The sequence below is a fragment of the Carcharodon carcharias genome, chromosome 3 (genome assembly GCF_017639515.1).
Source record: "Carcharodon carcharias isolate sCarCar2 chromosome 3, sCarCar2.pri, whole genome shotgun sequence".
NCBI classification, from domain to species: Eukaryota; Metazoa; Chordata; class Chondrichthyes; order Lamniformes; family Lamnidae; genus Carcharodon; species Carcharodon carcharias.
This window is the reverse complement of record NC_054469.1, coordinates 74,416,096-74,432,089: the sequence shown is the minus strand read 5'-3', so window position 1 is coordinate 74,432,089 and position 15,994 is coordinate 74,416,096. Positions and strand designations below refer to the sequence as shown.

Sequence of the window (15,994 nt, the reverse complement as noted above, 5' to 3'; positions counted from 1 at the left end):
TTAAATTGGAAAAAGAACAAATTAGTGGGTCAGGCTTTTCAGAGTTACAGCATCTGCGGAGTATCATGCTAATCACTGACTATGCAAGGTGTTCTCTTCCTGGTGACTGGAATATTTATGCAGAAAAGGAGCCACCATTCTGATAAGGGGGAGGTGGCCAACTCTCCACTGGAGCCGCGCCTCCCCTTGTGACATCATATAGTCAGACATGGGTAGAGCAGCGAGTAGCCAATGGGAGCCGCACGGCTCTGTGTAGCCAGTTTGATGTATCAGTAAGCGTGAACACCCCATTGCCTTTACTGAGGAGGTTGCAGCTTGGAATTTGCCGTTGTACACCGCCAGTCGCTATTTTGGCTGCTCGGTCACGGCAGATATTTCAGTCGAGAACCTCCAGATCTGCCGAAGAAGCGGGGGTCGTCGGTACACACGGAGGAGGAGGAGGATGATGCTGCTGTTGCTGGAGGCCGGCACATCTCTTATAGAAAATGCCGTGGAAAGGGTGGTGGAGGGTAGCTTCACATCTACGGTGCTGGTCACTTCAGCTTTTATCTTGAGTGTGGCGTATTTCTCCAAAATGACTTTAAAACAGGCTGAAAATGAGAAGGGCTTGGTATGTATGACATTTCTTGCCTTTGTATTTTGGAAATGTTCCTATTGGATTATTAATGAGCATGAAAAAATTATGTTGGAAACTGCTTTTCTTGCTGCATCTCCCATTTCATCGTAGTTCATGTTTCGTTTTCTGATGTGATTAAAACTTTAATCTTAAGATGTTTAATTTTGAAATAATAAAGGTTTATTTTGAATGCTTGTATCATGTTTGAATTAGTTCATCAAAAACTAGCTGTAGTGATGCAGATGTTTTAGTCAAGTTAAACAGCAATGAATGAATTAAATGGGTTTCTGTTGAAGCCCACGTTCTGACAAAGTAGCTTTAGGGTTGTAGTACCACTGTATTGCCATTTGCCAATAATAAAAATGCAAAGCAAATGCAAGCCCGCTACTTTTGGACCTGAAAATTGCTTGGTCTACCTCAAATTACCCTGGAAAGGCAAAAACTTGAACAACAGGCTAAGGAAGCTGTTTCACGCTGCTACTAGGCAGCGGATACAACAGTGGTATTTTTTAGTACCAGGATGCTGCTGTCAGTCCCAAAAGATATTCTGCCTCCCACACAGTTGAACAATGTTGTGTATGAACTTCAGTGCTGGTGAAAGGGAGTTCAAGCACCCTCTGATCCTGCAGCGACCACACGAGACTCAAGCTTCTTTCACCGGTTTTATTTAGGCATATGCAGGGGAGACTGTATCCATACAAGATGGGTACAAGCTCCCTGAATGGTTACATTTCCTGGCAGTTATACTTTTTCCTTATCTTATCCTATGTGCATGCTCCAGTGATCAATGTCTACACCTCACTTACACACGCAATTCGTTTTGTCTATCCTGTGTGTGTGAATGAATAACTAGTTTTGTCTATCCTATTATCTTTGATGCATACATGTTTTAACCTTGTTGCAGGACCCAAGCATTTTCACACATACTTAGATAAAAGCAAAATACTGCGGATGCTGGAAATCTGAAACAAAAACAAAAATTGCTGGAAAAAGTCAGCAGGTCTGATAGCATCTGAGGAGAGGAAGACAGAGTTAACATTTTGAGTCCATATGACTCTTCATCAGAACTAAAGAGAAATAGAATTGTGGTGAAACATAAGCCGTTTAAGAGGTGTTGGGACAGGTGGAGCTGAATAGAGGGCCAGTGATAGGTGGAGGCAATGGAGAGATTGCCAAAGATGTCATAAACAAAAGTCAAAGGGGTGTTGACGGAGGTGATATTAGCTAAAGGATGTACTAATGGTGACATTAAGGGTAGAAAGCAGGGATGAGCAAGTGACAGATGGCCCTAGTGGGGATGGGGTGGGGGTGAAGGGATCGAAATAGGCTGAAAGGTGGAGATAAAACAACGGATGGAAATAAATTTTAAAAATAATAATAGAAGTAGGTGGGAAAAGAAAAAAATATATATAAAAAAAATAAAATAATTAGAAAAAAGGGGATGAGGATGGAGGAGAGAGTTCATGATCTGAAGTTGTTGAACTCAATGTTAAGTCCAGAAGGCTATAAAGTGCCTAATCGGAAGATGAGGTGCTGTTCCTCCTGTTTTTGTTTCACACATACTTAGTTTGGTCTATCCTATTATCTTTGAGACACTCGTACATGATCACATTATCCACTCCTATTCAATGTGTATACACAGTCCTTGATTCTTATCTGGTCCAGACTATGACCTTTGGTTTATCAAAAGCCACCTCTTTGTCCATTGTATTTGGTTTTTAGCCCTTTCATCTCCCCCTTCACCAGCTATGCAGGTTGTACGTCCCAACCAATTTAAGATAATTAGTCAAGCTTGTAACACTTTATTTATGATTGCTAGAAGCTATAAATTCATATGCAGGAACACCTTCTCTGCAAACAAAAGGAATATGTTCAAGCCTTGTACATTTTTGAATTACCTGGAAGATTGTGGAGCCTATAGTTCTCTGTTGCTTTCTCCATGACAAAGGCTCAGCCAATCAGAGTTGACATACCAACCAGTAAGCACCCTTTTCCCCTGTAGTATAAATTATGATCATTTGAAAATTGGCCTTCTTACATTTATCCTGATGAGTGCAAGATGAAAAGAATTGGCAACACGTCTCTCTTTTCCACAATATTCCAATTATTTTGTATTTGAACCACTAAAACGAAGGATCCTTTTGGCCACCTTGCTGTTTAGAGAGAACTTTGCGCACTTGTATCAAAACACATAAGCAAATTAGTAAACTCTCTGCATCAAAATGAAACTTTTAAAAAAGAGTATGTAAACAATTATAATAAACAATTGATTAAAATGTTATTAAAAAGATTTGCTACTCTAGAAAATCTGATGACTCCTTCCTCAGTCATTATACAAGAAGGCAAGAAATAGGAACAGGAGTAGGCCATTCAGTCCCCAACGTCCGCTCCGCTGTTCAATAAGAGCATGGCTGATCTGATTGTGGCCTCAACTCCACTTTCCTATCCATCCCCCGTAACCCTTGACTCCTTTGTTGATCTAATGTCTATATAACTCAGAGCCTTGAATATATCCATTGACCCAGCCTCCAGTGTTCTCTTGGGGAAGAGAATTCCACATATTAACAATGGTGCAGACATTGATAAAATGGCAGAGATTTGCATTTGGTTTTTACTAATGAGAAGGCAGGGAGGTGATTCCTGAAGTAGTTGTGAGTGAGATGAGTGGTATGATAGATAAAAGGAAAGTTTTAGCTAAAGGAAGGCAAAATGCAAGGCCTGATGCATACATGAGGATCTTGAGGGAGATAAGGGAGGAAATTGCAGTGGTCTTAAAGATTATATATCAGGACTATTTGTGTGAACAGTTGTCAGTGTAGTAACTATTTTTAAGAAGTAAGAGAGATAATCTAAATGTTTAGAGTTTATAGTAGGGAAAATTTTATAATTAAGGAAAAAATTATTATGTACCAAGCCTTCAGAAGTCTTTCCCAAGATAACAGGCATGATGGATGGGGAAACACACTAGATATTATGTTACATGCACTCGAGGAAAGTCTTTAACAAGGCCCCACGGATTGGACTTACAGGAGGTAGTGAGAGAACCAGTTTAAGGAAAAAACCTACTTGGCCTCATCCTCACGAAACTATCTGTCGCAGATGCATCTGTCCTCGGCAGTATTGGTAGGAGTGGCCACCTCACAGTCCTTGTGGAAATTAAGTCCCACCTTCATACTGAGGACATCCTCAGTCGTGTTGAGTGGCACTAGATAGATGGCACCGGATAGGATCTGAACAGAACTAGCAACTCAAAACTGGACATCAACTGTGGGTCAACAGGAACAGAAGTGTATTCTGCCACAATCTGGCACATCCCCATTATACTATTGCCATCAGCAGGTGACCAAATCTTGTTCAATTATGTGTGGAAGTGAATGTTAGGAGGAACACCAGGTGCATCTGAAAATAAGGTGCCAACCTGGTGTAGCTATAACACAGGACTACATGCATGCTAAATAGCTGGAAGCAGCTGCTGTAGACAGAGCCACATGATCCCAAATAGGATGACTGGTGGTGGACAATTAAAGAACAAACAGGAGGAGGAAGAGGAAACTCCGTGCACATCTCCATCCTCAATGATACCAAAACCCAGTGAGCGAATGCTAATGATAAGGCTGAGGTATTCACAACCATCTTTAGCCAGCAAGCCCTGAGTGGATGACCCATATCAGCTTGTTCTTGTGCTCCTCACTATCACAGATGCCAGAATTTAACAAATTTGATTCACTCCATGTGCGAAGAGATGTTACACTCTCCGATCCTGCAATGACCACAGAGACTCAGGCTTCCTTTTAACTGGTTTTATTCAAGCATATGCAAGGGACTCACAATCATTCCTAAGAATGAAGACCCATTCCCCTGATTGATTACATTTCAATACTTTTGTATCTTCTCTTATAACACATTTGAGTACATTTGAATACATTCAATCTGTAATCAACACACTGGTTTCATGATATCTCTATCCTATTGAGTACATAAACATGTGATTTTGCTGACCAATTATTCTAAAGGATGTATACATAATTATATTATCCAATCAGAATTAAAACACATACACAAAGACCTTGGTTCTTACAATTCAAGACTGTTTATGTTTCATCAATGACATGACTGTCACTGGATACCCTACTATTACTGCCCAGAGGATGAACTTTGACCAGGAACTTAATTAGACCAGCCATGTAAATACCAATCAGGCAGATTGTTTTGTCCTGGATGATGTTGCACTTTTTGAGTGCTGTTGGAACTGCATTCATCCAGGCAAGTGGAGAATATCCCATCACACTCCTGATTTGTCAATGGTTGGTGGTGGAAAGGCTTTACTGAGCCCCAGGATTCCCAGCCTCTGACCTGCAGTTCCAACAACACCCCAGAAGCTCAACACCTTCCAGGACAAAGCAGTTCACTTGATCAGCACCTCATCCACTACCTGAAACATTCACTTTCTTCACCACCAGTACCATGGCTGCAATGTGTAGGATCTATAAGATGCACTGCAGCAACTCTGCAAGGCTTCGACAGCATCTCCCAAACCCGTGACCTATTTTGCCTAGAAGGACAAGGGCAGCAGGCACATAGGGACAACACCAATTCCAAGTTCCCCTTAGGAAATATATTGCTGTTCCTTAATTGTTATTTGGTCAAAATCCTGGAATTCCCTACTTAATGTGCTGTTGGTGTATTTTCACTGCATGGAATAAAGTGTTTCAAGAAGGCTGTTGCAAACACGATGGGCTGAATGGTCTTCTGTGTCGTTAAAATTCTGTGATTCTGTGAAGGCAACTCACCACCACCATCTCAAGGATAGTTATGTTGGCTTTGCTAGTGATGGCCACATCCCTGAGTAAATCATAATAATAACTAGGGAAGAGTAAGATGTTTGGAATTGGGGTGAGGTTAATAGGAGATAAGGGTAGTTTTCAGAATTGTTGGCAGTGGCTAGTAGTATCCCATTGCCAATAAATATATTATTAATAAATTGGATACAGAGGGAGTTGTTTCACAGTTTACAGGTGCTCTCAAATAGGAAGTACAGTTAATTTTTTAGACCAAAGGAATGTGCAATAGATATTGTTAGGTTGGGAGGTTAAAAAAAGTGTCAGATGAATATGTTAGTTGATAATGCCATTAAAAACATCAGTTAGAGTGGTGTGCAGTATTAAGCTCCACACTGCAGCCAGAATATTGACTCTTTTGAGAGCTACAAGTAGGATGCTGGTTGGTACGAGGAAATACAAATAAGAAGACTTGAAAATCAAGTCTTTTCCATTCCAAGCTTGCTGATTATGGCGTGATCTGTTAGAGTTTGTTTATATTATGAAAGGATGGAACTGGGTAGATTGTTAAGGGGCCTTATATAGAAGATTAAGTGCAAATATTTTGGAAAAGGGGGTGCGAGATACTATTTGCCCAGATTTGTGGGGATGTGGAATTCACCCCATGTTAGTGGTTGAGGCAGAAACGATGCCAGGGTTCAAGATGAAATTGGGTAGGTGGATAGAGGAACAGGCTGAGTAAATAAGGTCAGAACTATGTGGTTGCATGAAGGATAAACACCAACATGGCCTGATTGGACCAAATGAAATGTTTCAAGTTCTAACTGCTAGTGTATTTCTTTTGAATCCACTGTTTTTGTTTACTATGTTATTTCTGTGAAACTTTTTTTTCTTCAGAAATACCCACCTTATATTCATTCCAATATTCCATTCCTTGGACATGCAATTGCTTTTGGAAGAAGTCCAATTGAATTTTTAGAAAATGCATACTGCAAGGTAAGTGCTAATTGCCATGGATCACAATGTGTAAGTTGACCTTTAAAACCTCAAAATCTTGCTGAAAACTTATATGCCAAGCATGAAATGTGAAACACCTGTGTTGGTGTAGGTGGTTACCATTTTGAAACGTGAATAAAAGACATAACACTGGTAATACAAAGTTAATCAATGTGACATGTTTTATTGATTCAATTAACTCCACAAGGATACTTCTAGCCACAATCAAAACATTTTAAAAGTTGTTTCATTCATATTGCCGATCTAACATAATGGGTACTTGTGTTTTGCTGCTGTCTGATGATGAATCGCTGAAAATGGGTAATTTTGGCATCAAGAGGCAGGTTTTTCTGGTTGGTGAGCGGGGGCGGGGCCTGCCGAACTGTCAACAGCCTTTTAAGGCCATTAAAAAACTAATTAACTTGATTGATGGACCTGCTCGTCCAGCCTTAGGGTTGGCCGGCCAGCCGAGAGCCTAGGCGGGCCTGGACAAAAGCATGAAACCTCATCCACGGGTGGGATGAGGTTTCATGAGGGCTTTTAAATGTTTATCAAATGTTTAAATAAAAGTTAAGGACACGTCACATTAGGGGACATTTCAGGGAAATTTTTTATTACCTTTCTGTCAACTTTTGAATCGGAGCCGATCTCCCTGAGGCAGCATTTTGTCTCAGGGAGATCTGTGCGCTCTTTCGTGCACATGTGCAGGCCCTGACTCTCCCTTATCCCCCTGCTCGCTTAGGGAGCGCTGACCGCTTCCGGGCGCGCATCACGTTGGGTGGGCCTTATTTGGCCCACCCACGTAAAATGGCGTCTGCGCGCAAGCTCCCGCACAGCCTGCACAATGAGAAAATTCTCCCCATGGCTCCCAGCATATTTTTACATTTCAATGTTTAGAGGAGGGTAAGAATTCCTGCTCTCTGCGTATTTAAGTTAAAGCTAGACAGCTTTTCAAAATGTTCAGCTGATGTTGCACTGGGTTTACAATCCAAATGGTATCATTTCTTCAAATAGTTGGGAGTTATGTTGGACTCTGTATTTAACCTGCCTGTTTAGTTTCACATGACTATATATGCATTGTAAATGCTTCCTGAAAAGGGAGTCAATGTTTATTAGAGCTTAAAAAATATACACCTGCCCACCTTTCCCACAGATTGGTAGATATTTGGAATAACCCACAAGTAGGAAAAAAGAGCAGAGTGACTATTTGGTTAACAATGGAATTGAAGCCTATATGGATGAATATGGCCATCGTTAATTGCTTTTGCAAAGCTGAAGCTTCTTCTTATGGTGCTAGGATCAGAGGAATGTCATAATGTGAAGTTAAATTGGCCAAAGTATTGGTTATATTCTTAGAATTTCACTGGATTACAAACATGTAAAGGAGAAACATTATAATCTTCCTCTTGGGTATTTACCTCGTTCAAGAAATGAAATACGCAGTGAGTGTATGACATCATAAAATTTGTAGTCTGTTGAGAGGAATAGGTTTTCTTGGTGAATGGCCTTTTTCATGAAACACTTTGTTTGACTTAAGGCAGGTTAATAACGGCAATTTAAATGAACAGCAAAAATATTGCAGAAGCTGGAAATCTGAAATAAAAGTAGAAAATACTAGAAACACTCAGCAGGTTTGACAGCATCTTCCATGCAAAAAGAAAAGAATGACCAATGTTTCAGGTTGGGAAAGACCCTTGATCTTAATCCTTAATCCAAACTTTGTCTTTCCATAGCTGCTGTCTGACCTGAGTGCAGCGCAGAATTTTCCATTTTTTTTCAGTAATATAAATATCCAGATTATATCTCCACTCATTTTGCCTCTGTAAACAATGAACCTGTGAATATTACTTCTTAATAAGTACCAGAGTCACCCTCATTGCTCTTCTGGCTCTTATCATTTTTTTTTTACGTTCTTTGGACATTACTCCTTAAATTATGTATCAAGTTAGAAGTGTAGCTTTAATCATGGATTATGCAAGATGAGTTTGACTTATAATGAAGCACCCTTGAGTTGGCACTCACTTGTTTTTCTTGAAGATAGTCTTCCCTTCTTGAAGATTGGCCATAGTCTCACTTATCTCACACCAAAATAATTTTCCTTTGCCAAGCATTCCGTGCACAGTGAATTTATGAATCATGTTTTCTGTACAAATGGATTTCACATGTTTAGGTAGGTAATCCTGATGGAGTTGTGTGTTCCAATCCTATTAACTATTTGATCAAAATCATATATTTATATCCACATTAAAATCCATCTGCTATTCCTAGTTTCATCCAGCTAATTGGACTGATCCTAAGACCATAAGCGGAGCAGAAATTAGGCCATTCGGTCCATCGAGTCTGCTCCGCTATTCAATCACGGCTGATAAGTTTCTCAACCCCATTCTCCCACCTTCTCCCCTTTGATCCCCTTAACAATCAAGAACCTATCTACCTCAGTCTTAAATACACTCAATGACCTAGCCTCCACAGCCTTCTCTGGCAATGAATTTCATAGATTCACCACTCTCTGGCTAAAGAAGTTCCTCCTCATCTCTGTTCTAAAAGGTTTTCCCTTTACTCTGAAGCTGTGCCCTCAGGTCCTAGTCTCTCCTACTAATGGAAACATCTTCCCCACGTCCACTCTATCCAGGCCTTTCAGTATTCTGTAAGTTTCAATCAGATTCTCCCCTCATCCTTCTAAACTCCATCGAGTATAGACCCAGAGTCCTCAAACGTTACTCATATGTTAAGCCTTTCATTCCTGGGATCATTCTCGTGAACCTCCTCTGGACCCTCTCCAGGGCCAACACATCCTTCCTGAGATACGGGGCCCAAAATTGCTCACAATATTCTAAATGTGGTCAGACCAGAGCCTTATAAAGCCTCAGCAGCACATCCCTGCTTTTATATTCTAGTCCTCTCAAAATAAATGCCAACATTGCATTTGCCTTCCTAACTACTGACTCAACCTGCGTTAACCTTAAGAGAATCCTGGACTAGGATTCCCAAGTCCCTTTGCACTCCAGATTTCTGAATTCTCTCCCCATTTAGAAAATAGTATATGCCTCTATTCTTCCTACCAAATTGCATGACCTCACACTTCCCCACGTTGTATTCCATCTGCCATGACTTTGCCCATTCTCCTAACCTGTCTAAATCCTTCTGCAGCCTCCCCGCCTCCTCAATACTACCTGTCCCTCCACCTATCTTTGTCGAATACTGTCATGGTTTCCCAGTTCAGCTGCTTAATGGCTAATGTTGGCAGTAGTGAAGTTGATTTGACTATTGTGGAATAACATTGGTGCATTAGATTTTCAAATCAACGTGTTATGCTATGAATGATTTGGCTGCAAGTTTAAGCTGCATTCACTGCTGAATTTTCAAAAGTTGCTGTTTTGAGATTGAGTTTTGTATTGAACTCAAACAAATGTAATAAGAATTTTTTACTTATTTAGAGCTCGTGCAGAGAATTACTGAGGTGAAAATTAAGGGAATGTGCCTTTTGAAAATAATGTGAATTAATTTGACTATTTGTTTTTTTATTTGCTATTCCTGATCTATATCTCTCTCTTTGTTTTTGAACAGTACGGTCCTGTGTTTAGTTTTACAATGGTTGGGAAAACATTCACTTATTTGCTGGGGAGTGACTCTGCAGCTTTGCTCTTCAACAGTAAGAATGAAGATTTGAATGCGGAGGATGTTTACTCCAGGCTGACAACACCAGTTTTTGGCAAAGGAGTTGCTTATGATGTCCCGAACTCAGTATGTATATCCAACTGTAGTATAGCAAATGTGATGTTACTAGCATCCTGGAATCTCAAGCCAATTTTGTAATTAATTTATTAAATTATTTATTTATTTATTTATTTTTTACAGTGTTTTGTTTTCTTTTTGAAGATTTAGTTCATTGCTAGTTTAGCTGTGGTGGTCTATGAACATCTCTTTCAGGATAGTAAGCTGTTTAAATGTAACTAGACTCATGTAAGAGACAGTAAAACAGTGAGTGTCAATTGGTTCCAGAATGAAACACCTTTTTCACAGCATACTGTTGAGTAATTCATTCTTGTCACAAAAGAGCTATCAAATGACCCAGGACTTTGGCCATGTTTACGATGCACATGTAAGAAGCTTATATTAAATTCTAGGTATTTGTGTAAAGTGGCTTATGCTTCCACACATAGATTTGTCTATTTTCAAAATCTTTGCAATGAACAGATAAAGTGCATAAAGATTAACATTGCAACAATTGATCATCCTAGCTTCTTCCTTCCTAACTCTTAGTGACCAGTTATTTTGGACCATGCTTGGGAAAAGGCCTCTAGATTGTCTCAGCCAGAATTGGTGTGGGGAACAGAAGAGTTCAGGAGAAAAAGGAAAGAAAATGAAAAATAGCACTTTTTTATATAAATTAAAATCTTGCATATGTTACATTGGAGCACATTAAATCCCATAATGGCAGTTGGTGGAATTTAAATTCAATTAATAAATCTGGAATTAAAAACTAGTTTAATTGTCACCACGAAACCATTGTTGATTGTCGTAAAAACCCACCTGGTTCGCTAAATCCTTTAGGGAAGGAAATCTACCATCCTTACCTGGTCTGGCCTACATGTGACCCCAGACCCACAGCAATGTGGCTGACTCTGAAATGACCTAGCAAGCCACTTGGCTATATGAAACCTCTAAAAAAGTCAAAAAGGAATGAAACTGGATGGACCACCAGGCATTGATCTAGGCAGTGGAAATGACAATGGCACACGCAGCCTTATTGACCCTTACTTATATCTGGGGGCTTGTGCCAAAATTGGGAGAGCTGTCTCACAGACTAGTCAAGCAGCAGCCTGTCATAGTCATCTCAAGGAATCATACCTTATAGACAATGTCCCAGACTCCACCATCACCATCACCAACCTGGGTATGTCCTGTCCCAGTGACAAGACAGACCCCACCAGAGGTGGCGACACAGTGGTAAACAGTCAGGAGGGAGTTGCCTTGGGAGTACTCATCATTGATTCTGGCTGGATCCCATGAAATCTCATGGCATCAGGTCAAAAATTGGAAAGGAAACCTCCTGCTGATTACCACATAAAGGCCCCCCCCCCCCCCCCCCCCGCCAGCCAGCTGATGAATCAGTGGTCCTCCATGTCAAACACCACTTGGAGGAAGCACTGAGGATGGCAAGGGTGCAGAATGTACTCTAGGTGGGAGACTTCAATCTCCATCATCAACAGTGGCTCTGTAGTAACACGACAGACAGAATTGGCCGAGTTCTAAAGGACGTGGCTGCTAGACTGGTTCTGTGGCAAGTGGCAAGGGAACCAACAAGAGGGAAAAACATAATTGACCCTTGCCCTCACCTGTGTACCTGTTGCAGAAGCATCTATCCATGACAGCGTTGGTAGGAGTGACCACCACACAGTCATTGTGGAAACAAAATCCCGTCCTCACATTGAGGATACTTTCCATCGTGTTGTGTGGCACTATCACTGTGCTAAATGGAATAGATTTCGAACAGATCTAGTAACTCAAGACTGGGCAACCACAAGGTGCTGTGGGCCATCAGCAGCAGCAGAATTGTGCTTAACCACAACTTGTAACCTCATGGCCTGGCATATCCCCTACTCTACCATAACCATCAAGCTATGCAATCAACCCTGGTTCAATGAAGAGTGCAGGAAGGCATACCAGGAGGAGCACCAGGCAAATTTATAAATAAGGTGTCAACCTGGTGAAGCTACAACACAGGACTACTTGCACACCAAACAGCAAGTGATAGACAGAGCTAAGCGATCCCGCAACCAACGGATCAGATCTAAGCTCTGCAGTCCTGCTACATTCAATTGTGAATGGTGGTGGACAATTAAACAACTCACTGGAGGAGGAAGCTCCACAAATATCCCCATCCCCAATGCTGGGGGAGCCCAGCACATCAGTGCAAAAGACAAAGCTGAAGCATTTGCAGCCATCTTCAGCCAGAAGTGCCGAGTGGATGATCCATCTAGGCCTCCTCCTGAGGTCCCCAACATCATAGATGCCAGTCTTCAGTCAATTCGATTCACTCCACATGATACCAAGAAACAGCTGAAGGCACTGGATACTGCAAAGGCTATGGGCCCTGACAATATTCCAGCAATAGTACTGAAGACTTGTGCTCCAGAACTTGTAGTGCCCCTAGTCAAGCTGCTCCAGTACAGCTACAGCATTGGCATCTACCCAGCTATGTGGAAAATTGCCCAGGTACGTCCTATCCATAAAAAGCAGGACAAATCCAAACCAGCCAATTACCTCCCCATCAGCCTGCTCTCAATCATCAGCAAAGTGTCATCGACAGAGCTGTCAAGCAGCACTTGTTCAGCAATAACCTGCTCACTGATGCCCAGTTTGGGTTCCGTTGGCTCCTGACCTCATGATAGCCTTGGTGCGTACACTGACAAAAGAGCTGAACTCAAGAGCTGAGGTGAGAGTGACAGCCTTTGACATCAAGGCAACATTTGACCAGAGTGTGGCATCAACGGGCCCTAGCAAAACTGGAGTCAATGGGAATCAGGGGGAAAACTCTCCACTGGTTGGAGTCATACCTCGCACAAAGGAAGACAGTTGTTGTTGTTGGAGGTCGATCACCTCAGTCCTGGGACGTTGCAGCAGCAGTTCCTCGGGTAGTATCCGAGGCCCAATCATCTTCAGCTGCTTCATCAATTACCTTCCCCTCGTCATAAGGTCAGAAGTGGGGATGTTCATGGATGATTGCAGAATATTCAGCACCATTCGCAACTCTTCAGATACTGAAGCAGTTCATGTCCAAATGCAGCAAGACCTGGACAATATCCAGGCTTGGGCTGATAAGTGCTAAGATTTCACGATTTAAAACCAAAGCATTTTTACTATACTAAAGCCACTGGGTCTACAAGAACAGGTCAGAGGCTGGGAATTCTGCAGAGTGTAACTCACCTCCTGACTCCCCAAAGCCTGTCCACCATCTACAAGGCAGAAGTCAGGAGTGTGATGGAGTACTCTCCACTTGCCTGGATGAGTGCAACTCCATCAAAACCATCCAGGACAAAGCAGCCCAATTGATTGGCCCTCCATCGATCATCTTCAACATTCACCCACTGCACTACCGACACACAGTGGCAGCAGTGTGTACGATCTACAGATGCACTGTAGCAACAGGCCAAGGTTCCTTTGGCAGCACCTTCCAAACCTGCGATCTCTACCAGCTAGAAGGACAAGGGCAGCAGTTGTTAGGCATCACCACCACCTATATGTCCCGCTTCAAGTCACTCACCACCCTGACTTGGAAATATATTACCATTCCTTCACTGCCTTCCTAACAGCACAGTAGGTGTACCTACAACCTATGGACTGCAGCGTTTCAAGAAAGCAGCTCACCACCACCTTCTCAAGGGCAGATGGGGATGGGCAATAAATGCTGGTCCAGCCAGTGACATACACAAACTGTGAACAAATTTTGAAAAGAAAATCTGCCCTTAGCTCACAAAAATTAAGCATTATGGTTTTCTACTTTGCTTCAACAAACACTGCCTGTTGAATTAATAATATTGATGTTACAATCTTGTTAGGGACCAATGATGTTCATTTTAAAACACAAAGAAGTCCAAAATTGCATTTATTCACTAAAAGAAGCCGCAAGAAATCACGATTTAAAACCGAAGCATTTTTACTTTACTAAAGCCAAACAAAGCAAGCACTAAATATTATCTTAAATAACCACCTTTACTCTAACACCTAGAATCAACATAAGTTAAACATGAATTAACAGGCAAATTGCAGTTGATTATAAGTTGCACTTTAAATAACAAGATATAGGGCAGATCTTACAAATTGGCTCAGCAGTCTTCTCAACATATAGGTAATCAAACTCTGTCACAAAGTCTTCAAAACTTGTCTTCCTTACGAAGGATTTCAGCTCCTCCTTCTCTGATGTAGACTAATCCTCAGCTGACAGCAGCACACAACAAACCCAAGTTCCATGGGCATGGTCTTCATGAAAAATGGCATAAATTTTCAGAGCCTCCTCAACTCTGCTTGTGAAGGCCTGGTTGGCATAGATCCACTAATGTTACCTTCAGGTAATAGAAACAGCTGCAGCAACAATCTCATTGCTTATTCTCAGTTTCTGGATTTAGCCTCTGTTTTCTTCAGCTTGCCTGTACTGCACCACTGGACTTATCAACTTCATCTAATGATCTTGGATGGTTCTGCATCCCTTTATATAGCTGTAACCAGTTACAGTCTTTTTCCTTTCTTTCAAATTTTAAAATTAGCCCATAAGACCATAAGACGTAGGAGCAAAAGAGGGCCATTCGGCCCATCAAGGCTTTTTTGCCATTCAGTGAGATCATGGCTGACCTGATAATCCTCAATTCCACTTTCCTGCCTTTTCCCCATAACCTTTGATTCCCTTACTGACTAAAAATCTCTGTTTCAGCCTTGAATATACGTAACAACCCAGCCTCTACAGCCCTCTGTGGTAAAGAATTCCACAGATTAACTATCCTCTGAGAGAAGAAATTCCTCCTCATCTCTGTCTTAAATGGCTGACCCCTCACTCTTAAGATTATGCCCTCTGGTCCTAGACTCCCACAAAGGAAAGCAACCTCTCAGCATCTACCCTGTCAAGCCCCCTAAGAATCTTATATGTTTCAATAAGGTCGCCTCTCATTCTTCTAAACTCCAATGAGTACAGGCCCAACCTACTCAACCTCTCCTCATAAGAAAATCCCTCCATAACTGGGATCAACCTAGTAAACCTTCTTTGGACTGCCTTCAATGCCGGTATATCTTTCCATAGATGAAGGGACCAGAATTGTTCAGAGTATTCTAAATGTGGTCTAACTAGTGTCCTGTATAGTTTTAGCAAGACTTCCCTATTTTTAGACTCCATTCCCTTTGAAGTAAAGGTCAACATTCCATTTGCCTTTCCTATTACCTGTTGAACTTGTATGCTAGGACGAGGACCCCCAAATCCCTCTGTGCTGCAGGTTTCTGCAGACTTTCTCCATTTAAATAATATTCAACTCTTCTATTCTTCCTGCCAAAGTGCATAATCTCACATTTTCTCACATTATATTCCATCTGCCAAGGTTTTGCCCACCTATTTAACCTGCCTATATCCCTCTGTGGACTCTTTGTGTCATCCTCACCACTTGCCTTCCCACCTATTTTTGTGCCATCCGCAAACTTGGTGATAGTACGTTCACTTCCTTCATCCAAGTCTTTAATATATATTGTGAATAACTGTGGCCCCAGCACCGATCCCTGTGGCATTCCACTAGTTACAAGTTGCCATCCTTATCCCAACTCTCTTCATCTATTAGTTTGCCAAATCTCTATCCATGCTAATATGCTACCTCCATTACCATGGGCTCTTAACTTATTAAGTAGCTTTATGTGCCATTTTCTCTCATGAGTTTGAATTTTTGATTTATTTTTTCTTCTTCCAATTTGATTAGCTTCATTTCTTTTTCTATTTCAAGCTGCCTCATCTACAACTGAGCTCTAGCCAACTCGAGCTGCATTCTACTTTGTTCAGGCTTTTTTTTTAACTCTAATCCCAAATGCTGTGCTATTGCCTCAAATATTTCTGCTTTTTTTTAGCAGC

At 41.4% G+C, this 15,994-nt stretch overlaps 1 protein-coding gene across 1 annotated transcript in view; it reads left to right on the top strand.

The window, feature by feature from the left end:
• Positions 1 to 222: 222 nt before the first annotated feature.
• LOC121276547 (lanosterol 14-alpha demethylase) overlaps positions 223 to 15,994 on the top strand; it is a 47,747-nt gene continuing 31,975 nt past the window's right edge. Inside the window, exons 1-3 of the mRNA XM_041185097.1 lie at positions 223 to 610; positions 6,292 to 6,390; positions 9,958 to 10,134. Coding sequence (XP_041041031.1) covers positions 443 to 610; positions 6,292 to 6,390; positions 9,958 to 10,134 — 444 coding nt within the window. The 5' untranslated portion in view covers positions 223 to 442. The remainder of the gene's footprint in view (positions 611 to 6,291; positions 6,391 to 9,957; positions 10,135 to 15,994) is intronic.